This window comes from Ictalurus furcatus, chromosome 10 (genome assembly GCF_023375685.1).
Source record: "Ictalurus furcatus strain D&B chromosome 10, Billie_1.0, whole genome shotgun sequence".
Classification (NCBI taxonomy): domain Eukaryota; kingdom Metazoa; phylum Chordata; class Actinopteri; order Siluriformes; family Ictaluridae; genus Ictalurus; species Ictalurus furcatus.
Window position 1 is genome coordinate 21,857,307 of NC_071264.1, and position 15,732 is coordinate 21,873,038.

General features: G+C 38.8%; 1 protein-coding gene across 3 annotated transcripts in view; it reads right to left on the reverse strand.

Annotated features, from left to right (window-relative positions):
• Window positions 1-15,732, reverse strand: part of adamts17 (ADAM metallopeptidase with thrombospondin type 1 motif, 17) — a 154,952-nt gene that overhangs the window by 126,359 nt on the left and 12,861 nt on the right. For all 3 annotated transcript variants that reach the window (XM_053635236.1, XM_053635235.1, XM_053635234.1), the window contains exons 3-4: window positions 13,109-13,274; window positions 4,773-4,945 (exon numbers count right to left, since the gene is read on the reverse strand). In XM_053635236.1, the coding sequence (XP_053491211.1) occupies window positions 4,773-4,945; window positions 13,109-13,274 (339 nt within the window). The remainder of the gene's footprint in view (window positions 1-4,772; window positions 4,946-13,108; window positions 13,275-15,732) is intronic.

Genomic DNA, 15,732 nt, shown 5'->3' on the forward strand with positions numbered 1-15,732 from the left:
CGTAATATATTCAGGTGCTGTGATACTAAGCCAATAAATGGTAAACGATTCTGACAGAGATGTTAACACGTATACTAAATTGCTAGGTTTTAGGTGTAACTGTTTAGTGTCTAATGAACTTCCAGCACGGGGCATAGAGAGATGCTTTGTGGTAGCCTCAATTATATATTTCTTTATACCTATTAGAGTTTTGCTATTATAACATAGTGTAATTACCACTCATATCTACTCAATAGCTACTGCACATTCACTGCCATAGCCTTGTTATTTATTTACTGTATATATATTTACATATTCAACCTGCTTTTTGTACATTTGCACAAGGCTACTATTTGCGCTTCTGGTCCATGCTAAACTGCATTTAGCTGTTGAATACCAATACTGTGCAATGACAATAAAGGTATATCGAGCCATCTATATCTCTCAAAAGTGTCGTCAAATAAGCACACAAAGCCTAAATATAAAATTAATGAACTAATAAATTAATAGTCAGGTTTAATTATATGTTTAGACTTATTGCTATTTTTTCTATTTCATTATTATTATTAGTAGTAGTAGTAGAAGTAGTATTCATGAGACAAATAGGCCTAAATAACTGTGTAATTGCAATTATTCTGGCTCATCAGGATTTATTCTTACATCATAAAAGTGTAATAAAGTCAACAGAAACGATCATTATAATTAATCTCAAATATGTGTATGTCAAACAAAAAAAGAGTTGAAAAACAAGGACAATCAGTAAAAGTCAGCACATCGTCAATGTTATGTTACAATCAAATATTTTTTTCTTACCAGACATGACTTCATACAAATATAAAGTATACACTGATAAATACTTATAATCTGCTGACATTTTTAGTACAGTTTAGTTTCATATACAGTATAGTAGAGCATTGTTTCATATAGAGAATAGTATATTTCAAGACATGAAGTGTGAAAGTACATTACCAACTAAAACCCATTATACTAAAAGTGGGTCATACACACACTGCAGACCAAAAGTTCATTTAACTGAATCCAACATGGCTTCTGCTAGGTAAAAGACTTAGCTTATCATCTGAATCACACTTTTTTGGCCAAACACCAAATAAAATATTTCCTCATTTGACAGAATTTTCATGAAGAACTAGAAATATGATAACAAAGTGCTGCCATTTGAAATCTTTACTGCAATTGAAATCAATTCCAAAGTGATTAATGGCCTTTTGAAAATCCACTTGGACCAATTCAAGGTCACTCCCACTTTCAAAGAGATAATAATAGAAAAAAATCTATTATTCATATCCCTCATTGTAGCTTGAAGCCATTATGTCATTGAGAGTATAATCTGTGTGTGTGTGTGTGTGTGTGTGTGTAAAAGAAGCTGAGCTCCAACTCAGATAAAGTGGTTAAAGCGCTTGCCAAGGGAGTTGTAAAAGCGCGTGTGATATAGAAATACTGAACTATCAGGAACTCACTCCCTCTCTGTTCTCGCGCCATCATCACACCGCTTTCAAAGGCACTTCATCTGGCCAGCGCTGCAGGTGTGTGTTCATGGGAAAGCAGATTACCTTGAGATAAGCTTAAGCTTAGGTGTTACTGATCCACTCAGTGCAGGCTGGCACAGTTATCATGACATTTACAACAGGCCTCATGGACACTGCAGTATATAACACCTAGATGTGTAACTATTCACATATCTATGAGGGACCATCCACAATAGCAGAATGTTGTTGTCTCTCACTTTCTGCTGCTCTAGATGATCCCACATGGATGCCCTGAAGATTTGCATTTCCCTAAAACAGTTTGTACCCTTAAGTCTCACCCTTGCTTCGTAGGATAATTTCACTACGATAGTATAGATTTGTACCTAAGAACTGCTGCTGTAATTGTAAAGAATGTTCTGTGCTTATCCCAAGCCTCTGAACATACTGAACATCCATTCAAGTACTGTTTGGCTTTACTCTTGAACACCTGTATACAGTAATGATTTATATTTCCACTACCATGTGCCACTCAGATGAGGATGGGTTCCGTTCTGAGTCTGATTCCTCTCAAGGTTTTTCCACTCATGTTGTCTCAGCGAGTTTTTCCAGGCTACTGTTGCTTTGGCTTGCTCATTAGGGATTGAGTTGAACTGAATAGGAATTTAATTGAACTGAATAATTTTTTTTATTAGTTTTAATCGGTACCATTTGGGTCAATGATTGTAAACAGGGTATATCAGCAAAATTTGGGAAGAGACGGGACCTCCGTAAAATCTGGTACCATACTTCAAGCTCTTTTTTTATTACTGTTACACCAGTTTTTTTTTTTTTCCAGAAACATTATCAAATAGATTAAAGGCGTTTTGACACTTGGCTCATTTGGAGTGTTTGTTTCGGAACCTGGTGCATTTTCGGTTCGTTTAGACATATATGAACATGGCAATCGCGCTCGGACCGGCACCATAACAATCGGTCCGAGACCACCTGAACGAGGTGGTCTTGGCCTGATTGCAAGCGAACTAGTGAGAAAGCAATCTGACCCAATGGACCAACGAACCAAACTGTACAGCAACGCATGATGGGAACTGTGTTATGTAAAAAAGCGTGTTTGTTTTGCTACAACATGAAGCTCGCAACATGAACCACGGTTTAACTTGGACCAAAGGCAAGGTAAAATGCCTCATTGAAATTTAGTCTGACGAACATTTTTCTGAACAATTTTCAGAAACACATAAAAACAACAAGGTTTACAAGGTGTTTAAGAGAATTTCAAGGAGATTGGCTTTAATCGCTCAGTTGAACAAATAAATTAGATAACATAATAACTACAGCTAAAAAAAAAAAAAAACCAGTAAGCTTGCGGAGCTGCTGTCTATCCATCTTGATGGATGACCGCTATGAGCAGAACGCCGGAACATAAACAGGTGTACTCGGACCAATAAGAGTACAGTTTTCTCACATGTGCATAAACAAAAATTTGGTGCGCATTGAAATGTTGCCTTGTGAAAGCGAACCGAGCCAAGGAGAAAATTCAACATTGTAACAATTTAAGTCCCAGTTTCAGAACAAATCACACATCTACAGGTCTGAAAACGCCCCAAACATTTTTGAAAATCCCAAACGAATATAGTATTCAACATATGGTTGGTGTGTGAGGGAAGAAAAGATCTGGGGGATATTGTGGTGTGAGGAAGTGTGTGTCAGTTTACCTTAGTTCATCATGATTTGTGTAGCAAAGAAGAAAGATTCAAGATCATACAGATTTATTGGCCATTTATAAACATGTGCTTTAAAATTTGGACTTGATTGTGCAACCCCCCTAGCCATATGAAGGCTCTTTCTAGGCCATTTATTCTGTCCGGACCCAAAATGACCCACAGCAGTCAATTTTCAATCTGAATCGGACTACAGCTCGATAAAATTCTGTCCAAACTCAACCACCATTGACTATATACTAAATAAATCTCATTACATTACATTTACATTTATTCGTTTAGCAGACGCTTTTATCCAAAGCAACTTACAAATAAGAAAATACAAGCAAAATCTCTGCATTCCTAGTGATATAGTATGTTTAGGAACAACCTTAGCAATAACAAGAAGATCATCAGTAAGCTACAAGTGTACTACAAGTCAAATGTGAACCATTTTATCCTACTAGTTTCATCATTTTCTTTGAAAACTTGGAATTATAAGTGTTTATTTGACTGGCTGATGTAAATTCATGTTAGAAAAATGTATACATGAGAAGATTTACACCAAAATATTGCTTTAAAATAATAAAGTTGAAAAGCTGCATCTTCTTTGAAATAATTTAGGATCAAAACATAATACATGGCCTTATTTATTACCTTAATTAATACAGTATCTTAAAATATTAAAAGTTTAATATCAGAGTGAACATCATCTTGATTTAGTACTTGTTTTGGTCTTTATATACGATGATATAACCTGTATATTATACATGGTGTCCAAAAATCAGGAACCAGTGAGAGTAAAACTTTGTATAGTTAATTTTGTATTTAGTCATGTGTGTGAATCAGCATATTTAAATGGACAACATTAATCCGATATTAACCCGATTAAGACGATAGTCTGATTAAGAAACTAGCATGTAAACAGAGATTATTGATGACCTTAATCTGGCTAAAGTCATACTCGAAGTAAACACAAATTGAATTAAGACATATGGAGTATTCCTATTTTAGTCGCATTATCGCAGTGCATTACAGACATGTGCACACTTTAATCACACTATTAACGTCGTGTGGGAGTTTTCACTGCATTTTGCGACAGGACACGTACACACACGGCGGTGATCAACCGTTTGACGGCAAACAAGAGAGCACGGCTACGTCCGAAACCACATACTTACCTACTATATAGTTGCCGAAATATATGTATCTAAACTGCTATATAGTAGGTAAGTGTGCGGTTTGGGATGCAGCCCACGGTTTCAAGCAGTCATCTATTAGCATGTACAGCATGACAAATAATTAACTGCGCTCGAAGCTTTTGTGAAATTAAAAATAAAAACACCCAAAACTGTATACGGTTCCATAATGAAGACGAACTGTATGTTAATACGTGAAATTCTGGAGGGACGTCGGACGGCGTGGTGTGGGAACGTAATGACGTGTGCTGTTAATCGATCTATGTTCTACAGCATGTAAAACGGGAACATGACAGGAATATTCTAAAAGCGACTCATGTAAACAGCTTAATCACAATATTGTCTTATTCAGAATAAGGTCAATAATTAGATTACTGCTGTCCATGTAAACGTAGTCAATGTGTGAGACCCACCATGTTCATGACAGTAAGGAGGAAGCGCTGTGCTGCCTCGGCTCCATGGTACTGCACCATGTCTGCGTCGGCCACCACCACCGTCTCTACAATGTATTCTCCGTTCATCCGAATGGCGTTTCTCCTCCCACGAGCGTCCTCTGTGCTTTTAGACTGCCGATCCTTACGCTTCCCTACACACACAAAAAAATCCAGAAACGTGGTATGTGTTTAAAAATAGTAGGCATTATTAAATCACAGTTCATGTTCATCCTTAGCCTACTTTACTAGGGTGGGGAGGGTGAGTGGTTTGGGGGGGTGCCTTACTATAGCAAAGGTTTGAGAACCACTGGTTTAAAGAAACACACACTTGTCAATAAACATAGCGTCAAACAATATCAAACCTACAAATTAAGAGATCTCGTCATCTGATAAGGAGAAAAAAATACACATATACACACACACACACTAGCGTACCACAGATGGCAGACAGATAACTAAACAAACCAAACACCTGCTCTGTATCATATCGTAGATCATAAAAAGCAGGACTTGTGGGTCAATTTGTACCTGGTTCCTTATTGGCCTGTTTTTTAAAGCAATTGTTCAGCAAAAATTGCAACATCTGCCAAATGTAATGACTCAGCCAAACTAAGAAACGTTTGAACAAATTGCTTCACACCACTTCATTACTGTGAATTATTACTAAAATATAAACAGATATGATGAGTGCTCTCAAGATAATGTTACGAGGTTGTTAAAATCTTTTCAACCTCAGGCTATCAGTGGGGGGTGAAGAGAACAGTTGTTAAGACTTGAGTAGTAAGACTAATTGCTTGTATCTTTGCGATCTGATAAGTCGTGAATAGCTCAGCTGCCTTTAATCATGGGAAGGTGTGTTTGTTTTTATAGTAGTCCATGACTGGATGAACCATTTCCTTGGCCTACCATTGTTACATGCCATTTTTCAGGGGTGGAAGAATCATAAATGTACTACCTACCCCACCAGATAAGTAGAAGCTTCAGTGTGTTGCCTAGACCCATGTTTTAGTTGCACTGAAACCTAATTATCTAGGCTAAAAGGTAGCTAATGTAATGTAATAATGTGAAGTGAGTTAGTTAACTAGTTAAGTGCATTTATAAAGACTACAAGAAATGAACAAAGCTTTGCTGTAGCACATCACGTTTGAGCTCTTGACAAAACATCAACAAGTCAGTGGCATTTTTTTTTTTGGCTCTGAGATCTGGTGTTTAAAAATATATATACATTAATTGAGTCTGGCCATGTCTTTGTTTGCTCTTGATATGTTAACCTGTAAGGTTAAGGTGTGATTTGCTAGCAGGAGAGCTATATGACGACTTTGCACTACACTTTATTTTGCTCACTTTCATCAGGGTTTTCACATAGCTGTGTGAACCCGATTCTAAAAACTATTCTACCGTTAACCAGATTGTACTTCAATTGATGTGTATTGGGCAGCGAGTGCTGGGATTCGGAAAAGTACACTATAGCTACAGCATCGAGGTGCACTGCACCACAGTTAAATGCGTTTTGTTTAAACATATACACCAAATGAAAACTCAATAAGGGGTAGCTGTTGTTTTTTTTAAAACATTTTCTGGTTGTAGTCTTCCGCCAGGCAACTATGACTGAAACAAATATAATAAAATCTGCTTGTCCCAGGCGCCCAGGCTACGAAGTGATTTGTACACCCCTGATGTGATATACTGACCAAGTCACCAGGTACATTTACAGTATATTAGATCAACAGGAGCACACTATTTATTAATGTAGCTTCACAATGACGTTTTCACAAGTTGGAGATAGCGGTGCTGTTACCTTGATATTCAGTGTCACTGTAGCTCTTTTATAACACTGAATCCTTGCTCCAATGACCTTCACAACAGACATTTAAAAAGTTTGGTTTTTGTCTAGTGCAGGGTTTCTGGAACATTTAATTAATGATTCATTTGTCAGGGAAAAGCTCATTCAAATACACAGCTGAGCTGCTGAGAGTTAAAGGCCTAAGAGTGTTTTTTGGAAAGTTCCAAGATTAATCTCACAAAGTCTATATGTTTTATAGCACCTTCTCTAATTAGATAGATGGCATTTAGGGTCCTATGATTTCTGTGATACAGTGGCCATGGATAGAATCTCAAATTTGAAGCATAAAAACAAACAAAAAATTATTGATATAAGCATGGAAAGTGTTGAATTTGAGATTTACATTTCTGAACATATTAATATCTTTAGAAATTGGAGCTTCATGTGAACACTAATTTTCACAGAAATCCTGCCTTGCTTCTATGCAACAATATCCCAGTGGGGATTTTTTTATAACTCATTATAGCTCAGCACTTGATTGGCATTACAGTCTTGCTCTATTTAGCACCCTGCTCAGTTAGGTAGTAGCATGGACTTTATTAGCTCGGCTCCACCTATTAGCACTGGCACTATCATTAGCTCAGCATACTTAATTTGTTTCATAGTGTAGATACAGTAAAAAAAAAAAAATCTGAATTAGAAAACTCATTTTGAAAAAACTGAGAATGTGAAATACATGGTGTGTGTTGGAATACATCTTTATTGGAGGTCTGTGTTCACAGGAATCATTTGGCTGCCAGCTAAACCAGGTGCTTGACTCTAAATCAGGCGTGACACACTACCTTGCACGGTTTTCCCTAACGTGATCCAACTCATGAAAAACATAATTAGTTGATCAGGTGTGTTTAAAGTAGGGGAAAACTGAACTTGAGAACCTTGCTCTAAAATAGACTTATGTGCAAATAAGGGGAATGTGCAGTTCATACCGCAGTCCTGCTCCAGCTTCCGTAACGTATGCCTGTGTGTGCGTGTCTGCTATTTGAAGGCCAAAAAGCCAGTGAGTGGAATAAAAATGTCCAAGTCGGCGTGAATTGATAGAGAGAGAGAGAGAGAGAGAGAGAGAGAGAGAGAGAGAGAGAGAGAGAGAGCTGAAAGGGAAAGGAATGGGCGGTGATGAATTGGAAGTTGTTCTGGATTTTCATGAGGGTAAGTCGGAGAAAAGTTCCAACATTTTTGGGATTCCGTCTGGTTCGGAGGCAGACCGCAGCTCATAGTGATTCAAATCACAAAACCCAGCCTCCAGCTCCATCACAAATATGTCGGATCTATTACCCACAGCTGTGACTACACAAGATAGATATCAGTATGCCAGATAAAAACAATGATTAATTGTAGGGATCATTGTAGCAAAGTATTTTTAAGCTAAATCTGAGAGATGCCCTTTCTCTTGAAATACTTCATTCATTTTAAAACTCCACTTCATAAGATGTTTTAATGCATTTAACCATAAAATCCTAAGAAAGTTCTATGCTTCGTAGAAGCAGCTATTGCCATTTAAATAATACTGCCAATGGCATGAATTCCTCTGTTATGACTTTGAGTATATTAGATTTTTTCTTTGAGCCGCACACTGAGGACTGATTTTTCTATCGAGAAATGGAGCACGTTTGATTTGTGAATGACATGCCTGGACAAAAAAATGTAATTTCTTTCCTAATACTTGATCACCCTCCCCTCACGCTAACAACAGCACCAAACCAGTCATGCCACCAGAGATTCCGGTGATTGGGTGTATAGCCAACCATGGGTGTATATCTATCCATATTTAAACAGTATAGGACAGTCAGCTGTTCTAGAAAATTGCTTGATGGATCATGCCAACGATGGGCCAGCTTCACGGTTTGAGGAAGCATGCATTAGCCCTCACTCCCCCAGAATAGTAATAGGGATAGGGTAGACATACACTATGGGGTGGAAACTGACAATAACTAAGACCTGAACACTTGGTAAAATCCTCAGCATTTGACTTTTTCCTCTGCTTCTCCTGCTATAGAATTAGTCAGTGAATGGAATGTTCACTCAACTCCTAGGCCTTCCAGAGACCCTGAAATCTTCAGCTCTAGACTTGGACTGGATTATGCCTCACTTGTCAAGTCACCTGTCAAATTAATAAATACAAATGTACTTTCTACAATGAAACCTTTTAAGCTTCCTTTTCCTTTAGTGTCCATCTGATAACTATTCTCTCTATCTTTCCTTCTTTCACTTTTGCACCAAAACCACACTACCTCATGCACTTTTGTACCTTCCTGTTCTCTTCTACTCCTTTTTCAAAGATCTTCTCAGCACATTCTACTTCTATGGCACCCTTTTTTAGGTGTATTACTAGATAAAACAGGATTTGTACATCAGGGAGAATAAACCAGCAAGCCTTTTGTATACATAGAGTGTTTCAAACTCATGGGACAAACTTTGTGGCTAAACTAGACACACCTAATTATGCAAGGTCCACTCCCTCGCCTGCTATCTCCTTCAGGCGAAGAATGAGTCCACTGCTTCTCTTGGGTCTGCTGTAGAAACACCGCACCCCTTTCTTCCTCTTTGATCCCAGTCGGCATCTCCTTCCAGGCAGTCCTTCACTTTGTTTAAATGGCCAGTCTCCTCCCATTCCATTCATAGTGGGAATATAACAACACCAGAGACAAATAGGAATATGGAGGGTATATCGGCACTAGTGACCGAAAGGTTGTGACTTCAAATCCAATATCTGCCTGAGAGCCTGTTTTGGGCTCTTGAGCTAGATCTTTATCCCTCACTTAGGCTTCATGCTTGGATCACATCCTGCTTTACGTATATGTTGCTCTGGATAAAAGCATCTGGCAAGTGAATAAAAATGTAAATGAACGGACTGGCATTTTACTTTTGTTGTTTTCAGATTTATGCTTCCTGACTTGCACGTGTGTGCTAACAGATCGAGTGCACCCTTTTCCACAGATTACACAACAACGTTCCAATGTGACCGGTGTGTCAATGCGGCCATATTTCACCGGCCCAGATGGAAGACATTGCGAGAGGAGAAGGCAAGAGCCGCAGATCACCTCCTTCTGTTGCTTTTAACACTCCCACTCTGTCCTCGTTGTAACATGAGCTTCCCTTACACGTCCAGACTGTGCTCTGTGTGTGTGTGTGTGTGTGTGTGTGTGTGTATGCATCGGGAAGCCTCTGAAGTACTAAGGAAACAAAGTTTAATGGATATACAGTCTGTCTCAGTCGGGATCTTTCTCCAGGGATGGTGTGGTTTGGTAGTGGTGGGGGTTACAGGGATGCAGTTCTCTCACAACTTTTCAACACATTGGCAGATGAGAGAGAGAAAAACAGTGAGACAGGGAGGAGATAAGAACTTCTGGCATGGTCTTGAAACAGCCTGGAACATACAAGAGAGCAGAGGAAATAATCCACCACCACCCCCCGCCCCAAATTTCGTCTCCTCATGTCTCTCTGTAGACGCCAGGTGCTGGTTAGAGCAGAATGACAACCACATTTGCACACAATCACACAGACCCCACTCGGCCTTCAAGATCCCCAGACATACGACTGGCTCTGATTCCTTCTTTTATTCATTCCCCCAATTTCCATCTCATTTTTAGGCTGTGCTTACTTGAAGTCCTGATATGGACATACGGAAAGAATTTATTCACACATGTTGCCAACGTTCAGGTGGTTGTTGCCCCTTCAAGTGGCTGTTTCTGTTAAAACTAAGAGTTGGTTATGTAACATTGATGGTGCACTTCATGGTACGTTTCTTGGTGCAAGCCAAATAGTAGACTAAATCGAACAGGAGAAAGTGGTGTTGCACTTAAACGTCACAAGAGCTCTAAAAAGACCCACAATCTGTGCTGATATGAAACTGAACAATCCAGTTATTGTGTTTTAGTTGGCTACCCTTCCTGTCTTCACTTCTCTCAAACACTGAATATTTGTCAAAAAACTGAAATGTCAATGTCTGCTAGGTAGAGCATTTTAATATTAGGTGCTAAGTGTCTATGGCATGGTGGCACAGCAGGTAGTGTTGCTGACTCACAGCTCCAGAGCTCGGGTTACTCTCTGCATGGAGTTCCCCATGTTCTCCTTGTGTCTGCGTGTTTCCTCCAGGTTCTCTGCTTTCCACCCACTGTCCATAATCATGCAGGTTGACAGATCGTCTACACTAAACTGTCCTTAGGTATGTGTGTAGTGAATTGTTCCAGTGTTCCTTTATAGGTCAGATCCACAATGACCCTGTCCAGAATAAAGTGTATAGAGAGAATGAATGAATGAATGAATGAATCACTGAAATGAATCAGTGAAAACTTGGCGGTTAAGGCTCTGGGCTACTGATCGGAAGGTCGGGGGTTTAAGCACCAGCACTGCAAAGTGCTGTTGTTTGCCACTGTTGGGCCCTTGAGCAAGGCCCTTAACCATCTCTGCTCCAGGGGCGCTGCATCATGGCTGACCCTGTGCTCTGACCCCAGCTTCCTGACATGCTGGGGTATATGAAGAAAAGAATTTCACTGTGCATATGTATATGTGATCAATAAACACTCATTACCATTATCATTATGTGCTTACCTGCTTGGGGGGATTTATCAAACCGGCAACCTATCTAGGTAATTAGCTCTCTATCTGACATTGCTTGAATATGAATCAATTGTCACCTCTCTCACCTCTCCGACCCTGACTTTCTCACAGTATTGATATGATACAAGAGCAGGCTCCAAAAGGAATTTAACACTGACCAGAGAGAAAAATGCATTTCAAAAACCACAACAGATGATCAAACTGGACTGCTTCATGTCTTTTGACAATGTGAAAAAATTAAGACATTAAGACAAAGAAAGATTAGAGATTAGGCCAAAAATGTTGTTACAAACTGAGTGATTTATGCTAGTGACAGCTCTTTAGCCTTAAGCAGTTCCTGGAGGAGACATGGAGGTGGAGATAGACCTCTCACAATGATCAAAACAGATTCTGTACATGTCATATATCATAACTGCCCGATAGTAAAATAGGCAGAATAAAACACAAAGCACTGCAGTGTGTTATAGTAGTGTTACAATGACAATGTATTTGACTGGCATCAGGAAGTAAAGCTGGCCTGTTCATTGTGCTTTACGGTCGTCTTCACACTTGAGGTTTGATCTGTATAACCAGGGTTGTTTGACCTGTTCAGTATGTTTTTGGAGTGCGACAACTGTTTTTGATAGTTTCAGAGAACTAATATCTGAAATCAGTCGTCTGGGGCTCACTCTGTCAGCCCACTTGTAGGTAACCAGACTATGGTGTGGCCTGCATCAAGTGCTCTGCTCCGCTGTGTACTGAGTAACACGATTGGTTCAACTTGTTTCATCACTTCCTGTTTCAAGTTTCATGATGGTGGGAAAAGTGTCGCTATGGTCAGTGGAGAAGACAGAATACCTCAATGGTATATCGTACAAAGAAGAAGGTGAATAAGAAGTAGGAGTTTGTATTTGATTTCTGTATGAAAATGGTGACCAGTGTAACTGTTGGAGTATGGGTGGAATGTGTCTACAGAATTTTGTCTATTCAATCTTGATGTCAATAGTATCAATAGTCTATTAAAGGCTTCCTCAGAAATGCCAACGAATAGTGAACTACAGTAATCTAAGTGCGAGGTTATGGAAGCATGAACCAGAGGTCCATTCAATCTGAGTGAGTGTTAGAGATTTGTGGTAAATGTCCTGATAAGTGGTTCAAACAAAATTCTTTTGTCAAAAATAAAAGAAGATTGTGAACATTTGTGGAATGTTTAACAGTGATGCCATCTATATCATTTGGATATTTCATAGTTATAAAAAGCAGAGCTTGGGGAGCAATTCGCAACATTTTTGTTTCGTCTAGTCATGATATTATCTCAAGAATACAAAGAGCTGTGATGAACCTAGTACTGACATACATCTGGATATCAAAGCATAAAGCTAAGACCGGGTTTGTGAATGATTACTTTTTGATTGATTTGTATTTTTTTTATTAGTTTTTGCTTTAAATTATTTTATTAACACTGTCTATCCGACGATGTGCATGCAGTCAACTATCTATGTCTGGAAAACTTTAGTTCAAATAAACTAGATCTGTTATGGCAGCATTTATATAGCAAGAGTGAAGCTGGTTAAACTCAAGCGTCTACAATGACAAAACTGGTTCATGCCACATGATTGGTCAAAGGCGTGTACTGAAGTCATTCATCATTTAGATATGTTGTTTTACTACATCATAATTCATATGCAGATATTGAAGAAATCTCAACATAGGACGCCAATAAAGGAGTACTGGCTGAGACATTGAGTTCCACTCAAACAGGAATCTAGGTTTGTAACCGGCCGCATTACTTTCCATTATTGAGAGAATCAAAGATACTACATTCATACTGGAAGGAAAAGAAGATATAGTGGTGACAAAACTAAAGTAACAGTATTCCATTGTAATTAGGTCCCCTGTTAAAAACAGAAAAGGCCATCCCAAAAAGGCTGCTCACCTTGAATGACTCGGCAGCGTTTTGGGCCATCACGTATGGACCGGGATGTTTTGTCAGAAGAACGTTTTTGTCTGATGACTTTGTGTTCCGTGCCGGAGAAAGACTCACGTTCCTGGCGAACAGGCTTGATAAACAGAGTCTCATCACCCATTTGAACCAGGCCAGTCTGAGAGACACAAAAAACAGAAGGGAGTTAAACCATGGAGCAGCATTTCCAGTATGTATAAAGCAGTACACTTTAATGTTGAAGACCTTATGTTGTTTCTACAGTCTTGATCTTGATATCTTGGTCAGGCCTGGAAAAAATCTGTCTTGTAATTACTTCATGGGTTATTTGTGTTTGTCCTATTACTGTCATTATGACTAATTAAACCAAGAGTAGCTAATGCCAAGCTAGCAGTATTTAACCTTCTGATAAATGCTAGCAAATGGTAGCAAATGCTACCAAATCGGCATGTTACAAATAAGCTAATTACAAATTATAACATATACATACCTTTAGAGTATAAATTGCATAGTCCACAAAATACAACAAAAATATACAAGAAATACAACTGCTTTTAGGAAAGGATCGAGTATATTTTCAATAATCTTTCACTGAATTCTAGCCAATCAGAATAAAACTGAGTTGTCATTCAGGCAGTGTTCCACTAATTGTGTTGGAAAGCACAATTTTAGAATTCCTATATGGGATTGCTTAACTTCCAGGTCACACTGCAATACTCATGGCTAGGATTTGCACTACACAAATACACATTTACCCAGTCCAAACGTATAAAGAGATTCTGGAAATATTCAGAGTAAAGTCTGTTTCATAAAAATAAATAAATAACCCATTCATTTGGATCCATCACTCTTTTAAGACCTCATCATTTCAGCGCAGTGTGATAGCTCTATTCTCCATAGGAAACCCTGTCCATTTATCAGAAAGTAGCTAGTGTAAAGAATTGCTATGAGTTAAAAAATGAATCCCAGAATCCTGTCACACTGGTAGTTAAAGATGGAAGCACTCCCAGTGTATATTTCCTTTCATCAATAGCCCTCCAGGGAACATGCAACATATGGTGGGCTTGTCTGACTGTCGGTCCAAACCTTTTTAACATAATGCAAGTTGCCACTGGCCTTAAAAGATCGTCTTCGGCCCGAAACTCTCATTTGGCCCAAACCCCTGAGTCAGCATGCAGTCAAAATTGGCGCCGTTCAATCGCACGGCCTTGGCTGTCACCCTACGGGATCCATTTATCTGAAGACAGCCAAAAAAAAAAGATGAATGGATAAAGGAAAAGAAGGGATGAGGAATGAACGATGGAGCCTCAAGGCGGGTGTGAAGGAGGAGGAGGAGAGGAAAAAGAAGACAGGAGTGCTGACAGGGCAAGGTGAAAGGGGGTCGTAAAGCATGCGCTTTCATCCCCGACACGTACTGTAAAACCCCACACACACCGAGCACTGGGTTACAGGCAGCATATACAGGAATATGTCCGCCTCAGTGGAGGGAGAGAAGTGGAAATGACATTAACAGAGCAGGAATCTTTTTTTTTTCCTTTCCTCCAGCCACACTGACACTCGAGGGCTTTGGATAATGCTTGTGGCAACTTGAGCTGCAGCAACTGATTTCTGAGCTCAGAGGGGATATTTAGTGAGTCCTGAACATACCCTCAGGCTAACATCAGTGATTATGACACATAACAGCAAAAAGAATGTGTTCAATGGCTGTTTGAAATCGACATCGCTAATGCAGTATATTTAATAAACGTATAAGTATAATTAACCTGTCCTAAACAATATGCTTGTTAAGCTTTATAATTATAATGATAATATCTAATTTATTTTTGAATGGAATTCTGAGTTGATATTTTTATTTATTTGAAGGCAGCAATGATAAAACGATCAGTCTCACATTGTGCTTGAATTCCAGAATTTGAATTTAAAAGTTCAGAACCTTCTTATGTCATAATAGTTAAGAACAAAGATAATCCTGATGATATGTTCACTAGACCCATTCATAGTCTTCATGAAGACACCAAAAGTTATCAGCCATTATTGTTTACATTGTGTTAATTGAAGCATGAAAAAATGCTGATCTTTCTTTCGTGGGTATTCACAGTAATACAGTGATGAACTTATACTAATTTATTCGACTGAGCATCATAAACATCACTTAAATACTGAAAACTCACAGAATGTGCATTATACATCAATCTCAACTTGAATATTACTCACAATTCTGTCATTTACAGGGAGCTGGGCGTCTGCCATTACTCAAAGCCTATTAGCTGATTTCGGTCCTGTGACTGGACTATGATCATTTTCTCACAGAAGGCTATGGACTCTGATCATTTTTCCATAGCATGGCTTTATTTTAAATGGAAAATTTTGTGACCCTGATCTTTCTATCATCCAAGTACATTTATGAAATCATTCTTCAATGCTCAATCAACAGCCGTGGATGCACAACTCCAAAAATACAGTTTTGTGACTCTGATCGTTTTTTCATTGTGGTCTTCATTTAAAACATATTTCATTGACAAGCAATCTGTTTCCACTATGGTTAACAGTTTCCTACATTACCCACAATGCCATTCGACTACTAATACTGATGCCATTCAGAATGATCTCTTGCCTCA